The sequence below is a fragment of the Oncorhynchus clarkii genome, unplaced genomic scaffold (genome assembly GCF_045791955.1).
Source record: "Oncorhynchus clarkii lewisi isolate Uvic-CL-2024 unplaced genomic scaffold, UVic_Ocla_1.0 unplaced_contig_4023_pilon_pilon, whole genome shotgun sequence".
Classification (NCBI taxonomy): Eukaryota; Metazoa; Chordata; class Actinopteri; order Salmoniformes; family Salmonidae; genus Oncorhynchus; species Oncorhynchus clarkii.
In genome coordinates, this window is record NW_027258189.1 from 39,325 (window position 1) to 66,681 (window position 27,357).

At 43.1% G+C, this 27,357-nt stretch overlaps 1 protein-coding gene across 1 annotated transcript in view; it reads right to left on the reverse strand.

Moving 5' to 3' along the window:
- LOC139395935 (insulin receptor-like) overlaps positions 1-27,357 on the reverse strand; it is a 39,425-nt gene that overhangs the window by 3,007 nt on the left and 9,061 nt on the right. Inside the window, exons 2-18 of the mRNA XM_071143242.1 lie at positions 26,846-26,985; positions 26,592-26,736; positions 26,063-26,277; positions 25,536-25,662; positions 25,100-25,215; positions 21,822-21,953; positions 19,915-20,082; positions 16,874-17,063; positions 10,080-10,372; positions 9,525-9,652; positions 8,819-8,978; positions 8,531-8,633; positions 6,854-6,921; positions 6,400-6,623; positions 5,558-5,668; positions 5,081-5,243; positions 3,759-3,888 (exon numbers count right to left, since the gene is read on the reverse strand). Coding sequence (XP_070999343.1) covers positions 3,759-3,888; positions 5,081-5,243; positions 5,558-5,668; positions 6,400-6,623; positions 6,854-6,921; positions 8,531-8,633; positions 8,819-8,978; positions 9,525-9,652; positions 10,080-10,372; positions 16,874-17,063; positions 19,915-20,082; positions 21,822-21,953; positions 25,100-25,215; positions 25,536-25,662; positions 26,063-26,277; positions 26,592-26,736; positions 26,846-26,942 — 2,570 coding nt within the window. The 5' untranslated portion in view covers positions 26,943-26,985. The remainder of the gene's footprint in view (positions 1-3,758; positions 3,889-5,080; positions 5,244-5,557; positions 5,669-6,399; positions 6,624-6,853; positions 6,922-8,530; positions 8,634-8,818; positions 8,979-9,524; positions 9,653-10,079; positions 10,373-16,873; positions 17,064-19,914; positions 20,083-21,821; positions 21,954-25,099; positions 25,216-25,535; positions 25,663-26,062; positions 26,278-26,591; positions 26,737-26,845; positions 26,986-27,357) is intronic.

Genomic DNA, 27,357 nt, shown 5'->3' on the forward strand with positions numbered 1-27,357 from the left:
GAAATTTGTGGAGTGGTTGAAAAACAAGTTTTAATGACTCCAACCTAAATGTATGTAAACTTCCGACTTCAACGGTACCCCTGTTCTGAAAGGCCCCAGAGTCTACAACACCTCTAAGCAAGGGGCGGCACCATGAAGACCAAGGAGACCAAGGAGCTCTCCAAACAGGCCAGGGACAAAGTTGTGGAGAAGTAAAGGGTTGTGTTGTAAAAAAATATCAGAAACTTTGAACATCCCATGGAGCATCATTAAATCCATTATTAAAAATTGGAAAGAATATGTCACAACAAACCTGCCAAGAGAGGGCCGCCCACTAAAACTCACAGACCAGGCAAGGAGGGCGTTAATCAGAGAGGCAACAAAGAGACCAAAGATAATCCTGAAGGAGCTGCAAAGCTCCACAGTGGATATTGGAGTATCTGTCTATAGGAGCACTTTAAGCCAATACACTCCACAGTGCTGGGCTTTTCGGAATAGTGGCCAGAAAAAAAGTAATTCCTTAAAGAAAGAAATAAGCAAACACTTTTGGTGTTCGCCAAAAGGCATGTGGGAGCCTTGAGGGACTCCACAAACATATGGAAGAAGGTACCCTGGTCAGATGAGACTAAAATTGAGCTTTTTGGCCATCAAGGAAAATGCTATGTCTGCTGCAAACACAACACCCCAAGAACACCATCCCCACAGTGAAGCATGGTGGTGGCAGCATCATGCTGTGGGGATGATTTTCATCGGCAGGGACTGGGAAACTGGTCAGAATTGAAGGAATGATGGATGGCACTAAATACAGGGAAATTCTTGAGGGAAACCTGTTTCAGTCTTTCAGAGATTTGAGACTGGGACGGAGGTTCACCTTCCAGCAGGACAATGACCATAAGCATACCGCTAAAGCAACACTCAATGGGTTTAAGGGGAAACATTTAAATTTTATGGAATGGTCTAGTCAAAGCCCAGACCTCAATCCAATTGGGAATCTGTGGTATGACTTAAAGATTGCTGTACACCAGCGGAACCCACCCAACTTGAAGGAGCTGGAGAAGTTTTGCCTTGAAGAATGGGCAAAAATCCCAGTGGCTAGATGTGCCAATCTTATAGAGACATACCCGAAGAGACTTGCAGCTGAAATTGCTGCAAAAGTTGTCTCTACAAAGTATTGACTTTGGGTTGGGGGATAGCTATGCACGCTCAAGTCCTGTTTTATTTGTATTATTTCTTGTTTTTTCACACACAAAAAATATTTTGCATCTTCAAAGTGGTAGTAGGCATGTTGTGTAAAATCAAATGACACCAAACCCCCCGAAAATTAATTCCAGGTTGTAAGGCAACAAAATAGGAAAAATGCCAAGGGGGGTGAATAGTTTTGCAAGCCACTGTAGATCAGGGTTTCCCTAACTCGGGAAAAAATGAACAAAATGGAATTCAAATAATTGAACAGTTCAGTAAACTGATGGAAACTATAAACCATCCAGGGGAAGAAAAAAAATACTAATATTAATAGGAACTTGGTTGCAGTTCCTATGGATTCCACTAGATGTCAACAGTCTTTAGAAATTGTTCGATGTTTTTCTTTTGAGAAATGAAGAAGTATGGCTGTTCTTTGTAAGTGTCACTCCAAGTGGAGTCTAATGTTTGGTGACTTGAACGCACTTCACATTGTTTTTATCCGGTATTGGAATCAATCAATCAATCAATCAATCCGTCTTAAATTTTATTGGTTATTTACGTTTTAGGATACCTGAGGTTGGATTAGGAACGTTGTTTGAAATGTTTGGACCAAGTTTACAGGTAATTTATTAGATACTTTGTAGTCATGTTGGGCGAGTTGGAACCTGTTGGAACTGCCTTGCTCGGGGGCAGAACGACAGATTTTTGACAGCTCGGGATTTGATCCAGCAACCTTTTGGTTACTGGCCCAACGGTCTAACCACTAGGCTACCTGCCACCCCATTGTAGGAATTCTTTGTGGAATTAGCTAAGATTTAGTTAATTTTTTGTTTTGTTCAACTGCACACTGAAGACATAAATATTTGGAAACCAAAATATGTTTTAATTTAAACAGTTTCCTGGAAGAAATGGTGCATTGTTCGAAAAAAGTGCAAGGGTGCCAATATTTTGGCCACGACTGTATATAGTCAAGTTATCGTTACTCATTGTGTATTTGACTCATTGTGTATCACAGACAGTGTCAGCAACCCCACACCATCACAACTCCTCCTCCTCCATGCTTCGCGGTGGCACCACACATGCGAAGATAATCCGTTCACCTACTCTGCGTCTCACAAAGACACAGTGGTTGGAACCAAAAATCTTAAATTTGGACCCATCAAACCAAAAGACAGATTTCTACCGGTCTAATGTCCATTGCTTGTATTTCTTGGCCCAAGCAAGTCTCTACTTCTTATTGGTGTCCTTTAGTAGTGGTTTCTTTGCAGCAATTTGACCATAAAGGCCTGGTTCACGCAGTCTCCTCTGAACAGTTGATGTTGAGATGTGTCTGTCTGTGACTTTGGGCTGCAATTTCTGAGGCTGGTAACTCAAACTTATCCTCTGCTGCAGAGGTAACTCTGGGTCCCCCCTTTCTGTGGCGGTCTTCATGGGAGCCAGTTTTATCATAGCGCTTGATGAAATTTTCAAAGTTCTTGAAATTTTCCGGATTGACTAATGATGGACTGTCATTTATCTTTTCTTATTTGAGCTGTTCTTGCCATAATATGGACTTGGTCTTTAATCAAATATGACTATCTTCTGTATACCACCCCTTCTAGAAGGTGCCAATAATATTGTCTGGGTCACTACACAACTGATTGGCTCAAATGCATTAAGAAGGAAATAAATTCCACAAATTAACTTTTAACAAGGCACACCTGTTAATTGAAATGCATTCCAGGTGACTACCTCATGAAGCTGGTTGAGAGAATTCTAACAGTGTGCAAAACTGTCATCAAGGCAAAGGGCAAAGCTACTTTGAAGAATCTCATATATAAAATATATTTCTATTTGTTTAACACTTTTTTGGTTACTACATATGTGTTATTTCATAGTTATGATGCATTCACTATTATTCTACAATGTAGAAAATAATAAAAAATAAATAAAAACCCTTGAATGAGTAGGTGTGTCCAAACTTTTGACTGGTACTGTATATAGATTTCCCTCTCTGCATTGTTCTGTCACGCCCTGATCTTTTTCATCTGTCTCCACCCCCCACCAGGTGTCTCCCATTTGTCCCCATTATCTCTTAGTTATTTATTCCAGTGTTTTCTGTTTGTCTGTTACCAGTTTGTCTTGTCTCATCAAGTCTTACCAGCGTGTTTTCCCATTTCCAGTCTTGCTAGTTTCTGTTTTCTAGTCTCCCCGGTTCTGACCATTCTGCCTGCCCTGAGCCTGCCTGATATTCTGTACCTGTTTATTGCTGCCTTGGATTTCGGACCATTCTGCCTGCCCTGAGCCTGCCTGCCGTTCTGTACCTCTGACTCTGACCTCTTCCTGCCCTCGACCTGACCTGACCTGACCTGAGCCCTTGTATAATAAATATTATGAGAACTGTACTATCCGCCTCCTGTGTCTGCATCTGGTCATATCCTGAGTCGTGATATGTTTGGAAAAACACACCGGTTGTTTACAAAAGCATGTGACAAATAACATTTGAATGGTGAAAAACAGTGACGGCCCGTGAGGACTGCAGTTGCCCATCCCTGCTTTCGACAGTTGGCAAGCATTCACACAGAGAAAGACAGACAAACACAATCAAGTGTCCTCACCAGCAGTCTGAGTTTGCAGTGAACACTCCATCCTTCAGAGACTCAGGAGCCATCCAGCGGATAGGAAGCAGACCCTTCCCTCCCTTCCTGTAGTAGTCTGTCTCATAGATGTCTCTGGTCATACCAAAGTCTGAAGGAGTGGGGGACAATTAGAACACAACCCACAGATATTATGTTATGACTCAAAAATATTCAAATGATATTCTTTGACTTGGTTTTTTAACTATATTACCATATTAAAACGCTTAATAAGGGTGTATTTAACTGATTAATGTATAGTCCGTAGAAACAGTACAACTAAATTTGTTCAACTCCCCTCCTTTAAGTGGTGAGTTGCCATACCTCCTTCTTGACAGTCAAGTACTGTCGGCCATTTGTGTGTGTATATAATGGAGCTGGGCGATATGGACAAAAAGTCATAACGCGAAAAATGTAACTATTTTGCTCGATAACGATAAATACAACAATACATTTTGTTTTTAATGGACAGTTACTTACAGTTACAGTTACTTTACATTAGCGGCAGGGCTCTATACATCTTTTTCCCAGTGCCAAGTAAGACAACATGATTAAAAAAGCTATTTCATCTAACATATCCACGGAATGCATGATTTATATTTTTAGGTGCAACCGGTCAACAAAAAAAAAGGATCCAGAATGATGCTTCAGAGAGGAATTTGCAGACATCCTTGTGGCCTAGGCTATATTATTCACCGCCTGAGGAAGTGGGAACTCAAAACACTTAGCTAGACTTACTCTAAATAGGATTTTTTTGCTGGATAGCCATGTAGGCTAATTGATTAATCTATTAGTAAATGTAATGTTGTACAAAACCTTTCCAGCACTAGGCCTAGGCTACTTGATGTAGGTCTATTTACCGCAAGTGGAGCGCTCCACTCGGCTCCACAACAAAACCAATACTAAATAAAGTGGTGCTATGAACTCAAAATATATCAATTATATACTCACAAAAAGCTGTGACTCTCCTCTCTGTAACTAGGACGGTAGTTGCTTTAAAAACGGTATTTTTCCACAATTGTATTTTGAGCAATGATCAAATTCTCAGAGTGCATTTCTCGTGCGCAGTCGGGAGAGGGAGTGAGAGTGGCTCGCTCACACAGCAGCCAAAGGGAAACAGGCAGATACTTTCATAACAGGAACAAACAATAATGCATAAGCTATTACTGTTGACCAATCTACAGGAACGTTGTGTAGCAAAATCACAAAAAATGACCGTCATAAGCAAAATAAGGTCATGCTGATCATTTTTGGTCATCCCAGCTCTTGTGTGTATATGTGTATATGTGTATATGTGTATCTACCTCCTATCTTGACAGTGAAGTCCTGTGCCACCATGCAGTTCCTAGTAGCCAGGTCTCTGTGGACAAACTTCTTGGCTTTGAGGTAGGCCATGCCGTCTGCTATCTCTGCTGCCATCTGAATCATCTCCTTCAGAGTGGGGGGCGGGCGCCCTGTAGGGTTATACTGTAAAAAAATAAACAATAAACATTTATTAATACGAGAGCTATTTTACAAAACATGGGGGCCACAATAATTCTAGGTTGCATCCCAAACGGCACCCAATTCCGTATAGCATGCACCACTTTTGACCAGGGCCTATAGAGCTCAGGTCAAAAGGAGTGCACTATATAGGGAATCGGGTGCAATTTAGTCTCGCTCTGGCCAGCAGAGTTGGTCAGCCAGCCAGCTAGAGACAGTGCAAGACTAGTCTGGTTTCCAACAAGACACAAGGGGCAAGGGCACAAGACACAAGGGGGCAGTAGAATGTGTGTATGTACCTCTGAGTCAGGGCGGAGGCAGCGCAGGTAGCTCTTCAAATCACCATGTGTCATCAGCTCCATGACAACAAGAGTGGGCTGGCCCTTAGAGACCACACCCATCAGACGCACCTGAGGGAATATTTGGTTTACCTTACTTGCTTTGATTCTTGAACTGTGGCAGCTACCAACCTACTTTTTGAAGACAATTCTACTATTCATGATCATGGTATGTGGTGGTCTCACCTTCCTCACCAATAGTTTGTGTCGGCAGGCTAGCGTCAGTCTGTTATGTCTGGAGTATTTATCCTGTCTTATCTGGTGTCCTGTGTGAATTTAAGTATGCTCCCTCTAATTCTCTCTCTCTCCTCTCTCCTCCCAGAGGACCTGAACCCTGGGACCATGCGTCAGGACTACCTGCTGTCTCTAACTCTGAATGATCGGCTATGAAAAGCCAACTGACATTTACTCCTGAGGTGCTGACCTGTTGCACCCTCTACAACTACTGTGATTATTATTATTTGACCCTGCTGGTCATTTATGAACATTTGAACATCTTGGCCATGTTCTGTTATAATCTCCACCCGGCACATCCAGAAGAGGACTAGCCACCCCTCATAGCCTGGTTCCTCTCTAGGTTTCTGCCTTTCTAGGGAGTTTTTCCTAGCCACCATGCTTCTACACCTGCATTGCTTAATGTTTGGGATTTTAGGCTGGGTTTCTGTATAGTACTTTGTGACATCGGCTGGTGTAAAAAGGGCTTTATAAATACATTTTATTGATTGATCCTTATTACAAGCTGCTAAATGACAAAAAATGTAAACGTAAGGTGGCATCCCCTATAACCTCTGTAGGTCTCTTACCACGTGGTGGCAGGTGAAGCCCTTCATGACGGAGGCCTCGTTGAGGAACTCTATTCTCTCTCTCAGACTGGCCGACTCGTTGACCATCTTCACCGCCACGCTTGTCTCCGGCTCACCCTTCACGATGTCCTTGCCGATGCCCTCGTAGACCATGCCGAACGAGCCCTGACCCAGTTCACGCAGGATGGTGATCTTATCTCTGCCCACCTCCCAGTCGTCGTACACTGCAGATCACATCACACACACACAGTCAATGGCTACTAGACAGTAACAATCAAGTCTTGTACATTCTACATTTCTGATTCACACCATGTTGTGGCAGCTAGTATGTGTCAGTTGTCTATTTACATGGTATACTAGTTTGAACATCAAAATCCAGTCAGCTGTGCTTTTAAACAGGTGTATTCACAAAGGTCAGCTGAGAACAAAGAATAATATTATAATGTGTCCTTACTGTCAGCAGCACTAAAGTACTCTGGGTTGGAGGATGTGTAGAGGGATCCAGAGGGGCCCTGGGTTTGCCTTGAGGGAACACAAGGAGGTAGGGGTTAATAATATATCATGATTATACACTTGAGTGCTCAAAACATGACAGACTGACCAGATGAAAGCTATATGATCCCTTATTGATGGCACTTGTTAAATCCACGTCCATCAGTGTAGATGAAGGGGAGGAGACAGGTTAAGGATTTTTAAACCTCGAGACAATTGAGACATGGATTGTGTAGCATTCAGAGGATGAATGGACAAGAAAAAAAGATTGAAGTGTCTTTGAACGGGGTATGGTAGTAGGTGCCAGGGTGCACCGGTTTGAGTGTTTCAAGAACTGCATCTCTGCTGGTTTTTCACGCTCAACCGTTTCCAGTGTGTATCAAGGCTTGTAGTAAGCATTTCACGGTAAAGTCTTGTTGTAATCGGCGCATGTGGCAAATAAAGTTTGATATGAAGAATGGTCGGTCCCCCACCCAAAGGACATCCAGCCAACTTGAATGAAATCAAATGGAAATTTAGACCACTATTAGTTGAGTCATGTGTTAGTGCTGGGCTGTAACAAAAGCCTATCAATACTAACCCACATAGGACTGAGGTTGAAATTAGGGGTGCAGGCAATGTATTCCTATGGGGAGAGATGTCATTGTAATCTGTGAGATCAAAAAACCCTGTTTTACTGTTAAGGGTTAATGCCACACGGTCAAGGCTAGGCTTGCACAGATCGGGAGGACCTCAGGAATGTACCGGAGGTCGAATTATGCTTCTCACCCTTCTCACTGTCACCCAAAAGCAAATGACATTTAGGGCCAGGCTTCCTTTTGGGCCTACTTTTTCTCATGGTCGCTGTGCTAAGACCGAGTGAGCTATGGTCAAGCGGGGCATCTCGTTGAACTCGGCACGGCCTAGAGATTATGGAAATGCCATTGCAGGCTCTGTGTGTCTTTAAGCACCGCACTTTGTCACTCCATCCTTGCTGTGTGTGTGTGTGTGTGTGTGTGTGTGTGTGTGTGTGAGAGAGTTTTTCTTTGACACCTGTTGGGAAAAAATGACTGATTTACAGTTCATGAGGGTTGCTTAATCACACATGTGTAGTTTTAAAAAGATCTGACCTTTTTAACCCTTCGAAACAGCACATATGACACCATTTTAAGGCACTTCCGGTTGGCACAGGAAGCTGAACGTGAACATATATCCTCATTGGGGTAGGCTCTTACGGAATCCTGAGTTTTAAGTCTTTATGTTTAGAATTGACTGATCTACACAGAGTTGAATGCAGTCATTTTCAAAATTGCAGGTTATGTATATCAAAACACTTTTTGGGTGAATTTAATCACTTCCGGTTGCTCCAGGAAGCTTAGAATCAACACAGTTAGACCTCATAGTGGCCTGATGGATTGTCATTCAAGACAGGTTCATAAGGCAATATTAACCCACATAGGCTCTAGGTTGAATTTAGGGGAGCAGGCGATGTATTCCTAATGGGAGAGAAGTCATTGTAATCGGTGTAATCCAACTAGTCAGGAGAGAAGCTTTGTAACACTACGCTACACTACACTGAACAACAGACACCAGGCCGATTCTTTCATAGACAGTTGGGTTGGATGTAATAAGATAGACGTGTAGTAAGCATACTACTCACTTCTTCTTGAACATGAGGAATCCTCCCGCTGTCATCAGTATCAGCAAAACGATAAAAACGACTGAACCAATGATAATCTTCAACATGTTGGATGGATCCACCCCTAAAAACACATGGAGAAAGTCAGTTATGGTCACATACAATTATCTTCTTAATTGTACTGTGCCTCGGTGTGCTCTAATGTTTAGGAGATTTAGGCCAGGTTTCTGGTACTGCTAATGTAAAAGCTGCATATACAACTTATCTTTGATTGATTCACTGATTGGTCTGTGTGTGTATGTCTCTTACGCAGGTCTTCTACATAGAAGTGCGTGGGGTCAGTCCAGGAGCCTTTTCCTGCCAGCGAGGTGGCTCGGATCCTCACGGTATAATTCCCAGGATGCACCACACTCAGCTTGCAGCCCTCCGACTGCTGGTACATCTTCCTGGACACACAGTGGTGCAGCTCCTAGAACAAACACACACTTTACTTTAATTTATCTGCATTGTAAGAGGAGAGGAATTGGAGGGGACAGGAGAAGGGCTGAATAAGCCACTTAAGCTATATATTTTTTGTTGATTGATTGAGAAGAGGAATTGATAAAATGCGTAATAATAGACTTAAGATTGGGAGCAAATAGAATAGAATGTCTGTGTGAATCAGATGTGTTTTGAAATCATTGCATATAAGCCAATAATAAAACTAATGACCTGATTTGAGAAAAACATGTTTGTGCAATATTATTTGAGAACCACCGGAGTGATTATGTTGTTTTCAACATCAGCGATGACTATGGCATTTGCAGTGTTTCCATGGTAACTAAAACACAGCGCTGATGCAACATCGGGCTATTATTACTTTTCCGTTAACGGTCCTATTCACTAAATGAGAGCACAGAGAGACTGTATTATATTAAGTGAGACTATAGGGCACATCCAGTGTTCAGCATGCGCCTGCACTTGTGTGTGTGTGTTTATGCTTGCGTACCTGTGTGTCTTGTATGAGAGCTCTCACCTCTGTGTCTCCCTCTCTCTTATAGTTGACTTCATACAGGATGATCATGCCGTTGGGGGCATTAGGCTCAAGCCACTTAATATTAACTGTGTCATAGCTGATGGGCCCCACTATGTCATCTGCTTTGTCTGTAGACAGGATACACAAGGTTTTAAAATGGCCTCATTACTATCCTACTACTACAAACATCCTTGGTCTAGAAATACTGTGCAAAGGTAGACAAGAAATCATCATGTTAAACTGGTTTATTACTTCTTACAGTGGTTTCTTAAAGGGATACTTTGGGATTTTGGGCCTGTTTCTACTTCCCCAGAGTCGAATTCACTTTTTATGCAAGCAGATACCACGGACTTCCAGTCATTGCGTTAACGCTAGTTAGCATTGGCTTGCGAAACTACGTCCAACTTTCTTCATACTGGACACAGAGACATCAAAATGGAATCCATGAGTTCATCTAACTCTGGGAAAGAAGATAAAAGGCCTCATTACCAAAGTATCGCTTTAAGTAGTGGGTGTGCGTGTATGTGTAGTGTACTAGTATGTAGATAGCCTCACCCTTAGGCATGGTGCGAGCTGAGACGAAGGCTGCCGTACTGCAGCGTGAGGGGTCTGTGGGGTGGTTGCAGGCCAGCACATCAATCTGGTACGAGGTAAAGTGTCGGAGGCCGGAGATGACTGTAGACTCCTTGGAAAACACTGTCAGCTGGATTTTAGTGCTCTCCACACCATTTGCATCGTCACTGTCTGGGCCGCGGGTGGCGAAACCGTCGGACAGGGTGGTGGGCGTCGCCGCGAATGATGGCAGCGTCTGATTGGCTACGCCCATGGCGGAGCGGCGCTGTCTTTGTCTTGGAGGGAATGAGGGATAATCAATTAATTAATCAAATCAATCATTTATTTTATTATAACAACTATTTGCTATATATTTTGGTTTTGTTTCCAAGATGGCATAGCAGTTCAGACGTCTTTTGTCCTCGTCTTGTCCCGTGTATGTATGTATGTATGTATGTATGTATGTATGTATGTATGTATGTATGTATGTATATATATATATATATATATATATATATATATATATATATATACACACACACACACACAACTTTTTTTCACATACATTTTTTAAATTTTCCATCAACTCTTCTTCAAAACACTCTCCTGCAACCCGCCAAACCAATTTATATTTATAAAAAAGTATTATTTACCTCAAATCTGTAATCCTCCAAGAAGCTAGCCAGAAACTCCAAGAAGCTAGCCAGAAACTAGCCAGAAGCTAGCCAGAAGCTAATCCACAAGCTAATTGGAAGCTAGTTCAGAAGCTAATCCAGAAGCTAATCGTAAGCTAGTTCAGAAGCTAGTTAGCTTCTTTACTGGCAAATCGTTAGTATTCAGCTAACCACGGTTTGTGGTCATCAGCTATCCTTTAGCTCGAAAATCTATCGCCAGTTTTGTACGGCGCAGCGCAGCGCGGCTCGGAACGGAACATACCGGACCAATTTCTCTCCATGTCCCTGGATTTCAACCGCTCTCTGGACATTCATACCTGGATCTCACATCTAGCTAGCTGCTATCCGTGTGACTATCGGCTTTCGTCGATTCCGGAGCAAACATAAATTATTCCGGAGCTAGCCAGCTCCGTCAATCACTCCTGGGCTGCAGTCACCTATCCGGACCCGTTTTACTGCCTACGCGGAGCCCCACCGGGCCTTCACAACTGGACTGCCAACGTTGTCTATCCGAAGGAGTTATCCGGCTGGCTCCTCCGTCGCGACGTTACCTGAACGCCCATCTGCAGCCTGCTAACCGTTAGCTGTCTTATCGGCTGCTATCTGAATAGACAATCAGACAATTGTTTTATTTATTATTATTATTATTATTATTATTATTATTATTATTATTATTATTATTATTATTATTATTGTTTTCTTCTTGGGCCTCTATAACTATATCTATTGTTTTTATTTTTGTTGTTGTTGTGTGATTTGGATTCATCCCCTCTACCACACGGAACCCCACTAATATACTGACGGAACGCAAGAGGTGGCTAATAACAGACCTCCATCCTATGCTAGCTTGCTACCGATGGCCTGGCTAGCTGTCTAAATCGCCGTGACCCCCAACCAACCTCTCCACTCACTGGACCCTTTTGATCACTCGACTAAGCATGCCTCTCCTTAATGTCAATATGTCTTGTCCATTGCTGTTCTGGTTAGTGTTTATTGGATAATTTCACTGTAGAGCCTCTAGTCCTGCTCACTATACCTTATCCAACCTATTAGTTCCACCACCCACACATGCAATGACATCTCCTGTTTTCAATTATGTTTCTAAAGACAATATCTCTCTCTTCATCACTCAATACCTAGGTTTACCTCCACTGTATTCACATCCTACATCCTGAATCCAGGCCCTGCAGTGCCTAGCTCCACTCCTATTCCCCAGGCGCTCTCTTTTGACGACTTCTGTAACCGTAATAGCCTTGGTTTCATGCATGTTAACATTAGAATCCTCCTCCCTAAGCTTGTTCTATTCACTGCTTTAGCACACTCTGCAAACCCGGATGTTCTAGCTGTGTCTGAATCCTGGCTTAGGAAGACCACCAAAAATTCTGAAATTTTAATGCCCCATTCAAGAAATGTAGAACCAGGAACAGATTTAGCCCTTGGTTCTCCCCAGACCTGACTACCCTTAACCAACACAAAAACATCCTATGGCGTTCTGCATTAGCATCGAACAGCCCCCGTGATATGCAGCTGTTCAGGGAAGCTAGAAACCAATATACACAGGCAGTTAGAAAAGCCAAGGCTAGCTTCTTCAAGCAGAAATTTGCTTCCTGCAACACTAACTCAAAAAAGTTCTGGGACACTGTAAAGTCCTTGGAGAATAAGAACACCTCCTCCCAGCTGCCCACTGCACTGAAGATAGGAAACACTGTCACCACTGATAAATCCACCATAATTGAGAATTTCAATAAGCATTTTTCTACGGCTGGCCATGCTTTCCACCTGGCTACTCCTACCCCGGTCAACAGCACTGCACCCCCAACAGCAACTCGCCCAAGCCTTCCCCATTTCTCCTTCTCCCAAATCCGTTCAGCTGATGTTCTGAAAGAGCTGCAAAATCTGGACCCCTACATATCAGCCGGGCTAGACAATCTGGACCCTTTCTTTCTAAAATGATCTGCCGAAATTGTTGCCACCCCTATTACTAGCCTGTTCAACCTCTCTTTCGTGTCGTCTGAGATTCCCAAAGATTGGAAAGCAGCTGCGGTCATCCCCCTCTTCAAAGGGGGGGACACTCTTGACCCAAACTGCTACAGACCTATATCTATCCTACCATTCTAAGGTCTTCGAAAGCCAAGTCAACAAACAGATTACCGACCATTTCGAATCTCACCATACCTTCTCTGCGATGCAATCTGGTTTCAGAGCTGGTCATGGGTGCACCTCAGCCACGCTCAAGGACCTAAACGATATCTTAACCGCCATCGATAAGAAACATTACTGTGCAGCCATATTCATTGATCTGGCCAAGGCTTTCGACTCTGTCAATCACCACATCCTCATCGGCAGACTCGACAGCCTTGGTTTCTCAAATGATTGCCTCGCCTGGTTCACCAACTACTTATCTGATAGAGTTCAGTGTGTCAAAACGGAGGGTCTGCTGTCCGGACCTCTGGCAGTCTATGGGGGTGCCACAGGGTTCAATTCTTGGACTGACTCTCTTCACTGTATACATCAATGAGGTCGCTCTTGCTGCTGGTGAGTCTCTGATCCACCTCTACGCAGACGACACCATTCTGTATACTTCCGGCCCTTCTTTGGACACTGTGTTAACAACCCTCCAGGCAAGCTTCAATGCCATACAACTCTCCTTCCGTGGCCTCCAATTGCTCTTAAATACAAGTAAAACTAAATGCATGCTCTTCAACCGATCGCTACCTGCACCTACCCGCCTGTCCAACATCACTACTCTGGACGGCTCTGACTTAGAATACGTGGACAACTACAAATACTTAGGTGTCTGGTTAGACTGTAAACTCTTCTTCCAAACCCATATCAAACATCTCCAATCCAAAGTTAAATCTAGAATTGGCTTCCTATTTCGCAACAAAGCATCCTTCACTCATGCTGCCAAACATACCCTTGTAAAACTGACCATCCTACCAATCCTCGACTTTGGCGATGTCAAAATAGCCTCCAATACCCTACTCAACAAATTGGATTCAGTCTATCACAGTGCAATCCGTTTTGTCACCAAAGCCCCATATACTACCCACCATTGCGACCTGTACGCTCTCGTTGGCTGGCCCTCGCTTCATACTCGTCGCCAAACCCACTGGCTCCATGTCATCTACAAGACCCTGCTAGGTAAAGTCCCCCCTTATCTCAGCTCGCTGGTCACCATAGCATCTCCCACCTGTAGCACACGCTCCAGCAGGTATAGTCTAGTCACCCCCAAAACCAATTCTTTCTTTGGCCACCTCTCCTTCCAGTTCTCTGCTGCCAATGACTGGAACGAACTACTAAAATCTCTAAAACTGGAAACACTTATCTCCCTCACTAGCTTTAAGCACCAACTGTCAGAGCAGCTCACAGATTACTGCACCTGTACATAGCCCACCTATAATTTAGCCCAAACAACTACCTCTTTCCCAACTGTATTTAATTTATTTATTTTTGCTCCTTTGCACCCCATTATTTTTATTTCTACGTTGCACATTCTTCCATTGCAAAACTACCATTCCAGTGTTTTACTTGCTATATTGTATTTACTTTGCCACCATGGCCTTTTTTTTGCCTTTACCTCCCTTCTCACCTCATTTGCTCACATTGTATATAGACTTGTTTATACTGTATTATTGACTGTATGTTTGTTTTACTCCATGTGTAACTCTGTGTCGTTGTATCTGCTTTGCTTTATCTTGGCCAGGTCGCAATTGTAAATGAGAACTTGTTCTCAACTTGCCTACCTGGTTAAATAAAGGTGAAATAAAATATATATATATATATCACACCATTATGTTGAGTTTATTGCTACTGGGTAGGTTGCTGAGTCGTATTCATAAGGCACTAAACAAAATGAGGATTCAATTAGCCTTGAAGAAAAAAATAACTGTTGCGTCCCAACAGTCTCTCCTTCCTCACTCGTTCACTACTCCCCATACATTTCAAAGCATGCCCACCGGAAAAAGTTTACTTTCTTTTCAAATCCATGAACACCGGGAGAAAGGATTATTGGGACCAAGCCAGTTATCCGAGTTGGATGATGTGTGTTGCTGGGAAAACAGTATGCAGGTAAAGATCGCTCAGCTTGTCTGACAACAGGAAGGGAAGGGATGACAAATGATGAATGACAACAGCTTACCTAAAACACATTGTGAATGTGTGTGTGTTAGAGGTCGACCAATTATGAATTTTCAACGCCGATCCCGATTATTGGAGGACCAAAAATGGCCGATATCGATTAATTGGATGATTTTTATATATATATTTGTAATAATGACAATTACAACAGTACTGAATGAACAATGAACACTTGAAACAAGCTCAATTTGGTTTAAACAATGCAAAAACAAAGTGTTGGAGAAGAAAGTAAAAGTGCAGTATGTGCCATGTAAAAAAGCTCAAGTTTAAATTCCTTGCTCAGAACATATGAAAGCTGGTGGTTCAATTCCCAGTTAAGAAGTTTTAGGTTGTAGTTATTATATTATAGTTATTATAGGGATTATGACGTGTCGACTATTTCTCTCTATACCATTTGTATTTCATATACCTTTGACTATTGGATGTTCTAATAGGCACTTTAGTATTACCAGTAAAACAGTATAGCTTCCGTCCCCCTAACTAGCTAGCCATTTCACTTTGGTTACACCAGCCTCATCTCGGGAGTTGATAGGCTTGAAGTCATAAACAGCGCTGTGCTTCAATCATTGCTAATGCAGTAAGGTTTGAATGAATGCTTACGAGCATGCTGCTGTCTATCACCGGTCAGTCAGACTGCTCTATCAAATATCAAATCATAGACTTAATTATAATATAATAAACACAGTAATATGAGCCTTAGGTCATTAATATGGTCAAATTCGGAAACTATCATTTCGAAAACAAAACATTTATTCTTTCAGTGAAATACGGAACCGTTCCGTATTTTATCGAGCAGGTGGCAACCCTAAGTCTAAATATTGCTGTTACACAACCTTCAATGTTATGTAATAATTCTGTAAAATTCTGGCAAATTAGTTCACAGTTTGCAACGAGCTAGGTGGCCCAAACTGTTGCATATACCCTGACTCTGCGTGCACTGAATGCAAGAGAAGTGACACAATTTCACCTGGTTAATATTGCCTGCTAACATGAATTTCTTTCAACAAAAATTGCAGGTTTAAAAATATATACTAGTGTGTATTGATTTTAAGAAAGGCATTGATGTTTATGGTTAGGTACATTCGCTCTTGTATATCATCACCCGTTAGTGAAGTTGAAGTAGGCTGTGATTCGATGATAAATTAACAGGCAGAACAAGCTAGTTAACCTAGTAATATCATCAACCATGAGTAGTTAACTGGTGATTATGTGAAGATATCTTATAAAAAAAACATTCTAAGTTTAACGCTACCTAGCAACTTACATTGGCTCCTTGCTGCACTCGCGTAACAGGTGGTCAGCCTGCCACAGTTTACTCGTGGATTGCAATGTAATTGGCCATAATCGGCGTCCAAAAAAGCAGATTACCGATTGTAATGAAAACTTGAAATCGACCCTAATTTATCGGCCATGATCGGTTGACCTCTAGTGTGTGTACATGATGTGTTATGTTATGTATGCGGGTTCTTTTGTACCCTGATTACACAATTAACAAATTATAATTTATACAATAAAGACTGACTGATTGATTTATCAATCAATCGATATCAATCAAATGGATTATATAAAGTCCTTTTTTACATCAGCAGTTGTCACAAAGGGCTTATACAGAAGCCCAGCCTAAAACCCCTAAGAGCAAGCAATGCAGATGTAGAAGCACAGTGGCTGGGAAAAACTCCCTAGAAAGGCAGGAACCTAGGAAGAAACCTAGAGAGGAACCAGGCATCGAGGGTGGCCAGTCCTCTTCTGGCTGTGCCGGGTGGAGATTATAAGAGTATATGGCTATTAAAGCCAGATCGTTCTTCAAGATGTTCAAACGTTCATAGATGACCAGTCAAATAATAATCACAGTGGTTACAGAGAGTGCAACAGGTCAGTTGGCTTTTCATAGCTGAGCATTCAGGTCAAGACAGCAGGTGCGGTAGAGAGAGAAATAGAGACATATGTCCTTGATTGATTGACTGAGGTAGATGTCATACGTACTTGAAGACCTCGTTGTGAATGTAGTTCTTGAAGGTCTTGCGGTACTCTGAGTCCTCTGCCTCCTTCAGCTGTTTGTCTGTTTTGGGACAGGCACAGCAGTGGCCACCCTGCCCCTCATCCTCAGTCTGGTTCCACTTGGCCTCCTCATCACTGTCCACTTGGGTGGGCCCCCGTGACGGCAGCTTCATACCTGAAGGGAGGGAAAGACAGAGTCAGAGGCAAAGACGGACAGAGACACAGAGAGGCAGAGAGAGAAATAGACATGTAACCGGCCGCGACCGGGAGGTCCGTGGGGCGACGCACAATTGGCCTAGCATCGTCTGGGTTAGGGAGGGTTTGGCCGGTCGGGAAATCCTTGTCTCATCGCGCACCAGCGACTCCTGTGGCGGTTCACTGCACTAACCAGGAGGTATTGGAGGCGATGGTGCACAGTGTTTCCTCCGACACATTGGTGCGGCTGGCTTCCGCGTTGGATGGGCGCTGTGACAAGAAGCAGTGCAGCTTGGTTGGGTTGTGTTTTGGAGGACGCCTCTCCCGAGTCTGTATGGGAGTTGCAGCGATGAGACAAGACTAACTATTACACAATTGTGGAGGGAAAAAAATGGGTATTTTTTTTATTTTTATATAAAATAAAAAAACAGAACTACAGGTATGACTGAAGAATGAAGCAGGTGTTAAACATGAGCTTTAATACACAGAAAGCAGCTGTTGATGACTTCAGTGTCAACGCTTTAATCAAACCAGTAGGCCATTTCACTATCTTTAATAATAGTATATATATGTATCATGACATTAGCTTTTATAAACTTCAATCCGTTTTCTTTTATCATATTTTGGACCAGAATGAGGCACTCTCCACTACCAATTGTTCCTGTGTTCAACATAATCATTGAATGTTTTCATAATTTATCTGCAGATAATCGGCATAAAGCAGTAGTAGCCTATCATTACGCAAATTAGGGAGCCAAATGAACGTCCCTCAAACCCATGCGTTCTAGTTCCGTGCCCCTAACAAATCCGATCAAACAGAACAACTCATCACTAGGCTACACTGACAAGTCACTTTAGCAGTCACTGACAAGTCTTCACGGGTTTAGAATCTGAGGAAAAAACAAAAATACAAAAAAATATATATATAAAATCGCTTGTGGATTTTCACTCACAGAAGAAACATCATGGTCTCCCTCCCCCATGAAAATACATTTGACTGCAGCCAACCACGGTGTACAAAAATAACACAGGTATCGAGAGGCGGGACAGACAGCAGACTGACAAACCAGCGGTTTCTCTGTCATCGCTCTCTTTGTGACTGACAGACACCTGTCCTACCAATAGATCACTAGATTATGCATATCGTTCGGGAGAAGCCTATACAGACTCTTCTGACCTGCGATTTGAAAGTTTTAAATGAAAAGAAACCTAGTTCATTTATGATGTGGAAAAAGTAGCCGGCTTACAATTTGATCTGTTATCGGCTATTTAGACGTTTATGGAAAACACTGCCTTTCTGGCAGTAGTCCAATAGAGTAGAATATTCCATCAAAGAAGACACTCACACTCACCTTTCTGACAGTAGTCCAATAGAGTAGAATATTCCATCAAAGAAGACACTCACACTCACCTTTCTGACAGTAGTCCAATAGAGTAGAATATTCCATCGAAGAAGACACTCACACTCACCTTTCTGACAGTAGTCCAATAGAGTAGAATATTCCATCGAAGAAGACACTCACACTCACCTTTCTGACAGTAGTCCAATAGAGTAGAATATTCCATCGAAGAAGACACTCACACTCACCTTTCTGACAGTAGTCCAATAGAGTAGAATATTCCATCGAAGAAGACACTCACACTCACCTTTCTGACAGTAGTCCAATAGAGTAGAATATTCCATCGAAGAAGACACTCACACTCACCTTTCTGACAGTAGTCCAATAGAGTAGAATATTCCATCGAAGAAGACACTCACACTCACCTTTCTGACAGTAGTCCAATAGAGTAGAATATTCCATCGAAGAAGACACTCACACTCACCTTTCTGACAGTAGTCCAATAGAGTAGAATATTCCATCGAAGAAGACACTCACACTCACCTTTCTGACAGTAGTCCAATAGAGTAGAATATTCCATCGAAGAAGACACTCACACTCACCTTTCTGACAGTAGTCCAATAGAGTAGAATATTCCATCGAAGAAGACACTCACACTCACCTTTCTGACAGTAGTCAAACTAATGATGGATGATAACTATACCGAACAAAAATATAAACGCAACATGTATAGTGAGCTGAAATAAAAGATCCCAGAAATGTTCAGTACGCACACATTTTTTGGGGGTGCACAAATTTGTTTACAACCCTGTTGGTGAGCAGTTCTCCTTTGCCAAGATAATCCATCCACCTGATAGGTGTGGCATATTAAACAGCTTGACCATTACACAGGTGCACAATAAAACAGCCACAAAAATGCCAGAGATGTCATAAGTTTTGAAGGAGCGCGCAATTGGCATGCTGACCGCAGGAATGTCCACCAGAGCTGTTGCCAGAGAATAAAATGTTAATTTCTCTACCATAAGCCACCTCCAACGTCGTTTTAGAGAATTTGGTACGTCCAACCGGTCTCACAACCGGAGACCATTTGTATGGCGTCGTGTGGGCGAGCAGTTTGCTGATGTCAACATTGTGAACAGAGTGCCCCATGGTGGCGGTGGGGTTATGGTTATGGTTTGGGCAGGCATAAACTACGGACAACGAACACAATGGCATTTTATTGATACCGTGACGAGATCCTGAGGCCCATTGCGAGGCCCATTTTTAAGGTATCTGTGACCAACAGATGCATATCTGTATTACCAGTCATGTGAAATCCATAGATTAGGGCCTAATGAATTTATTTCTATTGACTGATTTTCTCATATGAACTGTAAACTCAGTAAAATCAATGAAATGGATATTTTTGTAGTATACATGATGCCTATGAACCACTTTTCTGACTGAAGTTACATTTGTAGAATAGAATAGAACAGTCTCTCTAAAACACACCTTTCTGACAGTAGTCTAACTTGTAGAGCTCGCTGGCCTCAGGCTGCTGCTGACAGTACACCAGGTAGTGAGTGATGTTGCCGTTGGGGTCCTTTGGGGGCTTCCACTTCAGGATGATCTGAGAGGACGAGTTAGATGATGAGATGGGGTTCAGGGGCACGGACGGTTCTGGGGGAGAACACAGATACATACCATACGGGTTACTAATGTCTATGACAGAGAAACTCAAATCTGGACCTGATGTCCAATTCCACTGCTGGTTTTCATACACCTGCCTTCGAATCTGAGACTGATTCAAACTTGGGACATCAGGTGAGTGCAATTAACTACCAGGTAAAAAAAGGTCCAGAATCAGATTTGAATATCGCTGGTCTATGATATAAACCAACTAAATTCTGTTAGTGCAGGGGTATTCAAATCGTGGCCTTGAGGTCTGTACACTGCTGCTATGTACTCATTCTTCCTTGCTAACCATTGAAGAATTTTAGACGGGCCAAATAACCAATCAACTAACTACTGGGGAGGATTGAGCACCAGCAGTCCTGCGTAAGTCAATGCCCAGACATGAACTCCCCTTTATTTAGTCAAATAACAATATGATAACCAACAAAAAGGTTCACAGTCTTCGATACGCTTATTTCTAAATAACTATAGTGTATGTATCAGCAGTTGAAGGGGGAGGGATAAAAACCCCAGGGTGAGTGACTGACAGGACCTAGAGTACCAGGCATCACTGTCTGTACCGGTGTGTGATGACATTCGGTCTGTGACTGATGATAATGACGGTGACAGGGTACACATTGTCAGACTCTGTTAGAGAACAATGAACAGTAAGTCTAATGACAGATTCTCCTCTCGAGGTGTGTGTGTGAGCGTTTGTGGGGGTGACGGAGTCGTGACACAGGACAGGTGCCTGACAGGCGAAGTGGGTGAAACTAGAAAAACCAGAACACCCTCTAGCCAGCTTGTCGATAGTGCTGTGCCAGCTGCTATGACTTTAGAGAACAAAGATCATGTTTAATGAAAGCTTCTCCTAGAGTGTGGTTGATGGAGTCATGACACAAGACGGGGTGAACCCAGGTTCGGTTCAACCTCCACAAAGACAGAGAGACAGAGGTAGCCTGGATGCCAGCCAAACATAATCTGACAATGAGTGACATGGACTTGGCAATAAAGTGGAAACAGATGTGGGACCAGGCTAGAGACGAGAACGGTGAAACTGTAATTACAGTAGAACACTGTTTGAACTGCAACTAGAACACCCTTGACATGCCTGCCCGCCTCCGAAGGTTGTGTGCCAACTGTGGCCTCACACCAGGCTGCGTGGTGCGACGAGGCGGCACTGTAATGTGGTTTATCAGGAAGGAAGGAGACAACGCACAACAAGTACAAAGGAAGCCAGTCAGACTAACTTAGACACCTGTCTGTGTTCAACCCTAAACCACAGCCTGTCCTCTGGAGACACACACAGTGACACACACACAGTGACACACACACAGTGACACACACACAGTGACACACACACAGTGACACACACACAGTGACACACACACAGTGACACACACACAGTGAGACTGGGAGGTACAAGTAGCACTCCTGTCTCATCATCATTTCCTTCCTCTTCCTTGTTCGCCATGACACACCTCAGCTAACAGTCGCGGTGAGGAAGAGGACAACAGCCAATCTACCAGCTACTGTAGCGCTTATACCACTTATCCTAACCAGGGTTGGTCAAATCCTACCTTTGACTCTGGAGAACCTGCTAGCCAATTAATATATTGGATAGTCCACTCACCAGTTGGTCTGATTAAGGGGTTGGGGGAGGGGGGTGAGGGCTTGAGATCACCAGAGAGAATGAGGAGTCTTACTCACATAATGGGTGCCAATATCTCAATAAAGGCTCTTACTGGTGGCTTTGGTCCTGACGTAGATGATCTTGCTCTTGGCCCCGAGGACCTGGTGTTCATCAGAGGCAGAGAGCTGGGTCTTGACCATGATGGCGTACTGCGTCCAGGGCTTCAAAGACAAGATCAGGGTACCTGGAAGGAACAATACTACTGGTACGTGTTGCAGCACGGACACTATTGAGCGAAACACTTGTTGTTCCTACCTTGCTACTACAGTATGTACCTGTACTGTATGCTGAAAGTTGTCAAATATGAATGGCAAAGCAGCTAAAATAATCTAACCGTCCGTCCATTCTGTGTAGTTGTTAGACAGATTGACAGACAGGTGGCACTCATGATGGATTAAAGATAGTCTTGCATTTAGCTGAGTCTTCGCTCTCACACAGTCACACACAGCATCATCGCACGTGCTCATGCTGTTACAGTAGGGCACCAAAACATAGGAGAAGTTGAGCCTCTCACTTCAACGCTCTTAGTTGTTGTGGAAATTGACCCACTTATACTCTTTACTTTCTGCAGCTATGTCATATTGCTGAGTCTACCTTTTATCAACTGAAACCATTGTTTTGTCCATTTTTATTCATGCACATTTTGGGGCATCATGTCTTAATTAACATAATATTTCTGCATCCAAACCTCCATTTTGGATTTCCCCCAAGATTTTGACAGTGTACAGCACATATGTCAGAGTCAAGGCCCGCGGGCCACATCCGGCCCGCAAGAAGGTTTTTTACGGCCCCTGGGATGATCTTGATTTATTATTAGAACCGGCCCGCAGCAAGCCGGCAGCCCGCAGATCTTTTACACGCACCAATACTACATTTCCCACAATGCAAAGGTGACGCACCGAGCAGTAGGCTGCTTCATTTCAATATTTATTGGCACAGCAGTCGTCAGCATCACAGTAAAATTAACTTTCAGATACCCATCAAAAATGGCAAAACGGAAGGTGGATACTGAGAACCGGGGGTTTCAAACAAGGTGGGAGTCGGAGTATATGTTCACGAAGGTAGCTGGAAAACCTGTGTGTCTTCTGTGTGGAGAAAGTGTGGCGGTACTGAAAGAGTATAATCTGAGACGACATTATGAAACGAAACACGCGGACACACACGCGGACGCAACTGTCAAGGCCAGTTTTATTTTGGCAGAAGAGATCGCTAAATCAGCCCGGCCATTTACGGAGGGGGATTTCATCAAAAACTGCATGATTAAAGTTTGTGACGAAGTTTGCCCAGAAAAAAGGCAACTCTTTTTAAATGTGAGTCTGAGCAGAAACACCATTGCCGAGAGAGTAGACCAGTTGTCCATCAATCTAAAAGAGCAGCTTGTGAAAAAGGGAAAAGATTTTATTGCATATTCCTTGGCTGTGGATGAGAGCACCGACATTTCTGACATTGCCCAGTTGTCAATTTTCATCCGCGGAGTGGACTCCAACCTAAGCGTGACAGAGGAGTTTTTGGCTTTACGTCCTATGCATGGCACAACTACGGGGCATGATTTGTATGAAGAGGTGTCAAGATGTGTAAATGAGATGGAGCTGCCTTGGGAAAAACTCGTGGGTTTGACAACCGACGGAGCACCTGCGATGTGTGGACACAGGAGCGGACTGGTGGCGAAGATACGGGAAAAGATGCAAGAGGAAAACGCGACAGGTGAGCTGACAGCTTATCATTGTATCATACACCAGGAAGCGTTGTGCGGTAAAGCCTTGAAAATGGAGCATGTAATGAGCATCATCACGCGCACAGTTAACTTTATCAGAGCCAAAGGTTTGAATCACCGCCAGTTCAAGGCATTTCTGACGGAGTTAGAAACGGAGCATGGTGATTTGCCTTATCACACAGAGGTGCGATGGCTAAGCCAGGGAAAGGTGCTTCAAAGATGTTTCGAGCTTCGTGAGGAGATTTGTCTGTTCTTGGACAGCAAAGGGAAAGACACAACACAACTCCGAGACGAAATGTTTCTGTGTGAAATGGCTTTTCTGTGTGACATTACGAGTCATCTGAATGCAATAAACTTGCAGCTGCAGGGTCGGGATCGTGTCATCTCTGATATGTACAGTACAGTGAAGGCATTTAAAACCAAACTGACTCTGTGGGAGACGCAGATGCGGAAAGAAAATTTGAGCCACTTTCCCAGCTGCCAGACCATGAAAGAGAAGCTCTCTACCAGTGCGTTCCCGAGCACACAGTTGGCTGATAAAATAGGTATGCTTGCCGCTGACTTTCGACGCCGATTTGCTGACTTTGAAGCACAAAAAAGCAGGTTGGAACTGCTCGGTAACCCATTTGCTGTTGACGTGGAAAGCTCACCACCAAACCTCCAAATGGAGTTGATTGACCTCCAATGCAATGATGCACTGAGGGCAAAATATGCGGCAGTGGGTGCTGCGGAGTTCGCCCGTTTCCTCCCCGGCACAATGCCCCAGCTGCGCATCCAGGCTGCTCAAACGTTGTCTATGTTTGGCAGCACATACCTGTGTGAACAACTGTTTTCTTTGATGAACCTGAACAAAACATCACACAGAAGTCGACTTACTGCTGAACACCTCCACTCAATTCTGAGGATTTCTTCAGCTCAGAGCCTTACCCCGAACATTGATGAACTTGTGGAAAAGATGGGACACCACCAAGTATCACCCTCAACCTCAAACAAGTGAACATTACTGTGCAATCACATATTTAGAGTTTTTACTCAGTTCAAGTTTAAAAGTTAAAATTTAATATTTGTTTTCACTGCATGTTACTTCTCCTTAAACAAAGTGTTGTTTTTGATTAATAGATTTTTGCACTTTATTTTTTTGTATTTCAATCCAATTATATTTTAAAAATATTTCAGTTGAGTGGATGATAGAAAATTGCTATTATTGTTTTTTCTTTGAAGTAAATTTAGCCCACTTTTGCTAAAATAGAAAATATAGTCTACTGATGGTGCCTTGAATACCGGTTTCTTTCATTTAATGTTCATGTTATGGGGATATTTATATAAAGGAAATTTGTCTTTTGTGTCTGTTGAAAATTAAAGATTACTGACAGAGCCATAAGAAAATATTGCTTTATTTATCTGATCATATTGTAATATATTTGTTAGGTTTTCAGTAGGTTCAATTAGGTTCACTAGACTATATGCGTCATTTAAAAATTTTTCAATGAACATTCGAACAGTCCGGCCCTCGTCTTGTAGCTGATTTTTTTATTTGGCCCTCCGTCCATTTGACTTTGACACCCCTGGTGTACAGGCATCTATCCTTTCCAATACAGAAGAGAATGAAACGTTACCTGGCTCCACCTGTGGGTTGCCCTCTGTAGCCCGGGCTGGAGGATCCAGGTCAACTATTACCCAGTTAGAACCACACGCGTCCTGGCCGTCAAACTCTGTCACGTTACGGTAGGGCCTGGGAGAGGGGAGAGACACAGAATAGCATAGATAAGAAATAAGGAGACACACATACTGCTCCAAAAAGGTCGTTAGAAAGGAAACTACATTGAATATTTCTGCGAAGTTCTTCAGAAAGGAAGTGGTTAAATGGTATTAAGTTCCTAGGGACGACTGTTTGTGGCCCATAGTGTACGGATACAATTAAAACTCCACATCTCTGGAAACTGCTCATTCCCAAAAGTAACTTGAGGGCTTTGGACTCCAGCTGCCCTTCTGAAAAATGATTTCAGATGGCACAGTCATGTCCGACACACACACACAAACGTGTGTACTTACGCTTCCTTGTAGAAGAGCATGAAGCCCAGCAGGTCTCTGAAGTCGGGAGGCCAGAACGGTTCCCACCTGATCATGATCTTATCATGTGTAGCACACACCTGAGTGAACCTTAACTCCTGGTTCTCACCTGAGAGTCACAAACACACACACACACACGATATGGTCAGTACCACACTGTCCTAGGTCTGTGACACACCACAGACGTACGTACGTGTGTGTGTGTGCACAAGCATGTGGGCGGCAGGTAGCCTTGCGGCTAGAGCGTTGGGCCAGTGATGAAAAAAGGTCGCTGGTTTGAATCCCCGAGCCGACTAGGTGAAAATCTGCTGATGTGCCCTTGAGCAAGACACTTAACACTAACTGCTCCTGTAAGATGATCTGGATAAGAATGTCTGCTAAATGACTAAAAAAATAAAAACATATACATACATATATATATATATATATATAAAGTGTGTTCATCTCTGCAAATTTGTGTGTTGGCGTTCATGCGTGTGTGTGTGTACTCAAGACTGTATGCTCCTTACAGGAGGCCTGGTCTCCATTGGTCTTGCATACGATGTCGTTCTTGTGCTGTCTGTCTTTGGTGCCTGTCACCTCCTCCATCTTGTGGATCTCTGACATGCAGAGCTTAATGTTGAGTTGAAAGAACATGCGTCCCTGGAGGATGGTCAGGTTGTGTTTGTTCCAGTCCCACAGCTGACGCAGGTTCTGGTTGTCTAACGCATAGAACGAGTAACCCCTGGGGAAGAAACAGACACCAGGGTTGGGGTCAATTCCATTCAAATTCAAGTCAATTCAGAAAGTAAAATCAAATTCCAATTCATTAAATATAATTGGAATTCCTGTGTACTTTCTGAATTGACTGGAATTGACCCCAACCCTGACAGACACATTATACTGATGTATTTTTAAGTGTATTTTAAGTATTACTGACAGATATAGTTTAGAATATGAGAGGAGGAGGAGTAAGAGGAGCAGAAAGAGAAAGAAGCGAACTGCAGGGCTTGGAAGAAGAAAGTTGGAGGAAGAGGACGAGAAGGAAAGTCAACTTACCCGTCTATCAGTGTGTCCCCTCTGATGACCTGTAGTTTGCGGAGGAAGGAGAGAGAGACGAGGGCGTAGGAGCGCCGGACAGTCAGATACCCTGTTATCTCCTCCAACTGACCAAGGTTAGCCTCCAGCTCTGCTGCTATGTTATCTACACACGCACACAATTATTATTAACTTAGAAGAAACTTTGGTTACAAGGGGTGACATAATGACACACACATACACTTGTAAATTAGACAAGGGCTCAGAATACTCACTTCCCCCTCTGAGGTTGATTTCCATGCTGCCGTTGAGCACGGTGCATCCTCTCAGAGCCTGTGCTGCTGTCACAGAGTCCACCATCTTCTGGCCCATACACACCTTAGGACACAGCCCAGCACATGGAGTACAGATTAACCTGCAGGAAGAGATGGAGAGAGCACACACGTCAGATAGGGATGAGGGGAAAAATACATACAGTAGAGAATCGCAATATTATTTTTTGCAATTTTATATTGATACTCTGACTCCAAGTACCTATTAGTAAAAAAATTGCTAGGTAGTGAACGTTAGCCCTAAATCGGCTGTACCTGCGCCAAAACTACAGATTGTTTTAAAATGTTTGAAATGGTGTGCCAACATGTTAACACTTATCTCTAAAACTCGTTTTCTCATGTGTTAAGGGAATTTTTATCAATGATGACTAATTATGTATACATTTCAATCAGGACTGACTAGTCCAAATGCTATTCTGTTACTGTATATGTACTAATCAGAATACTATTATGTT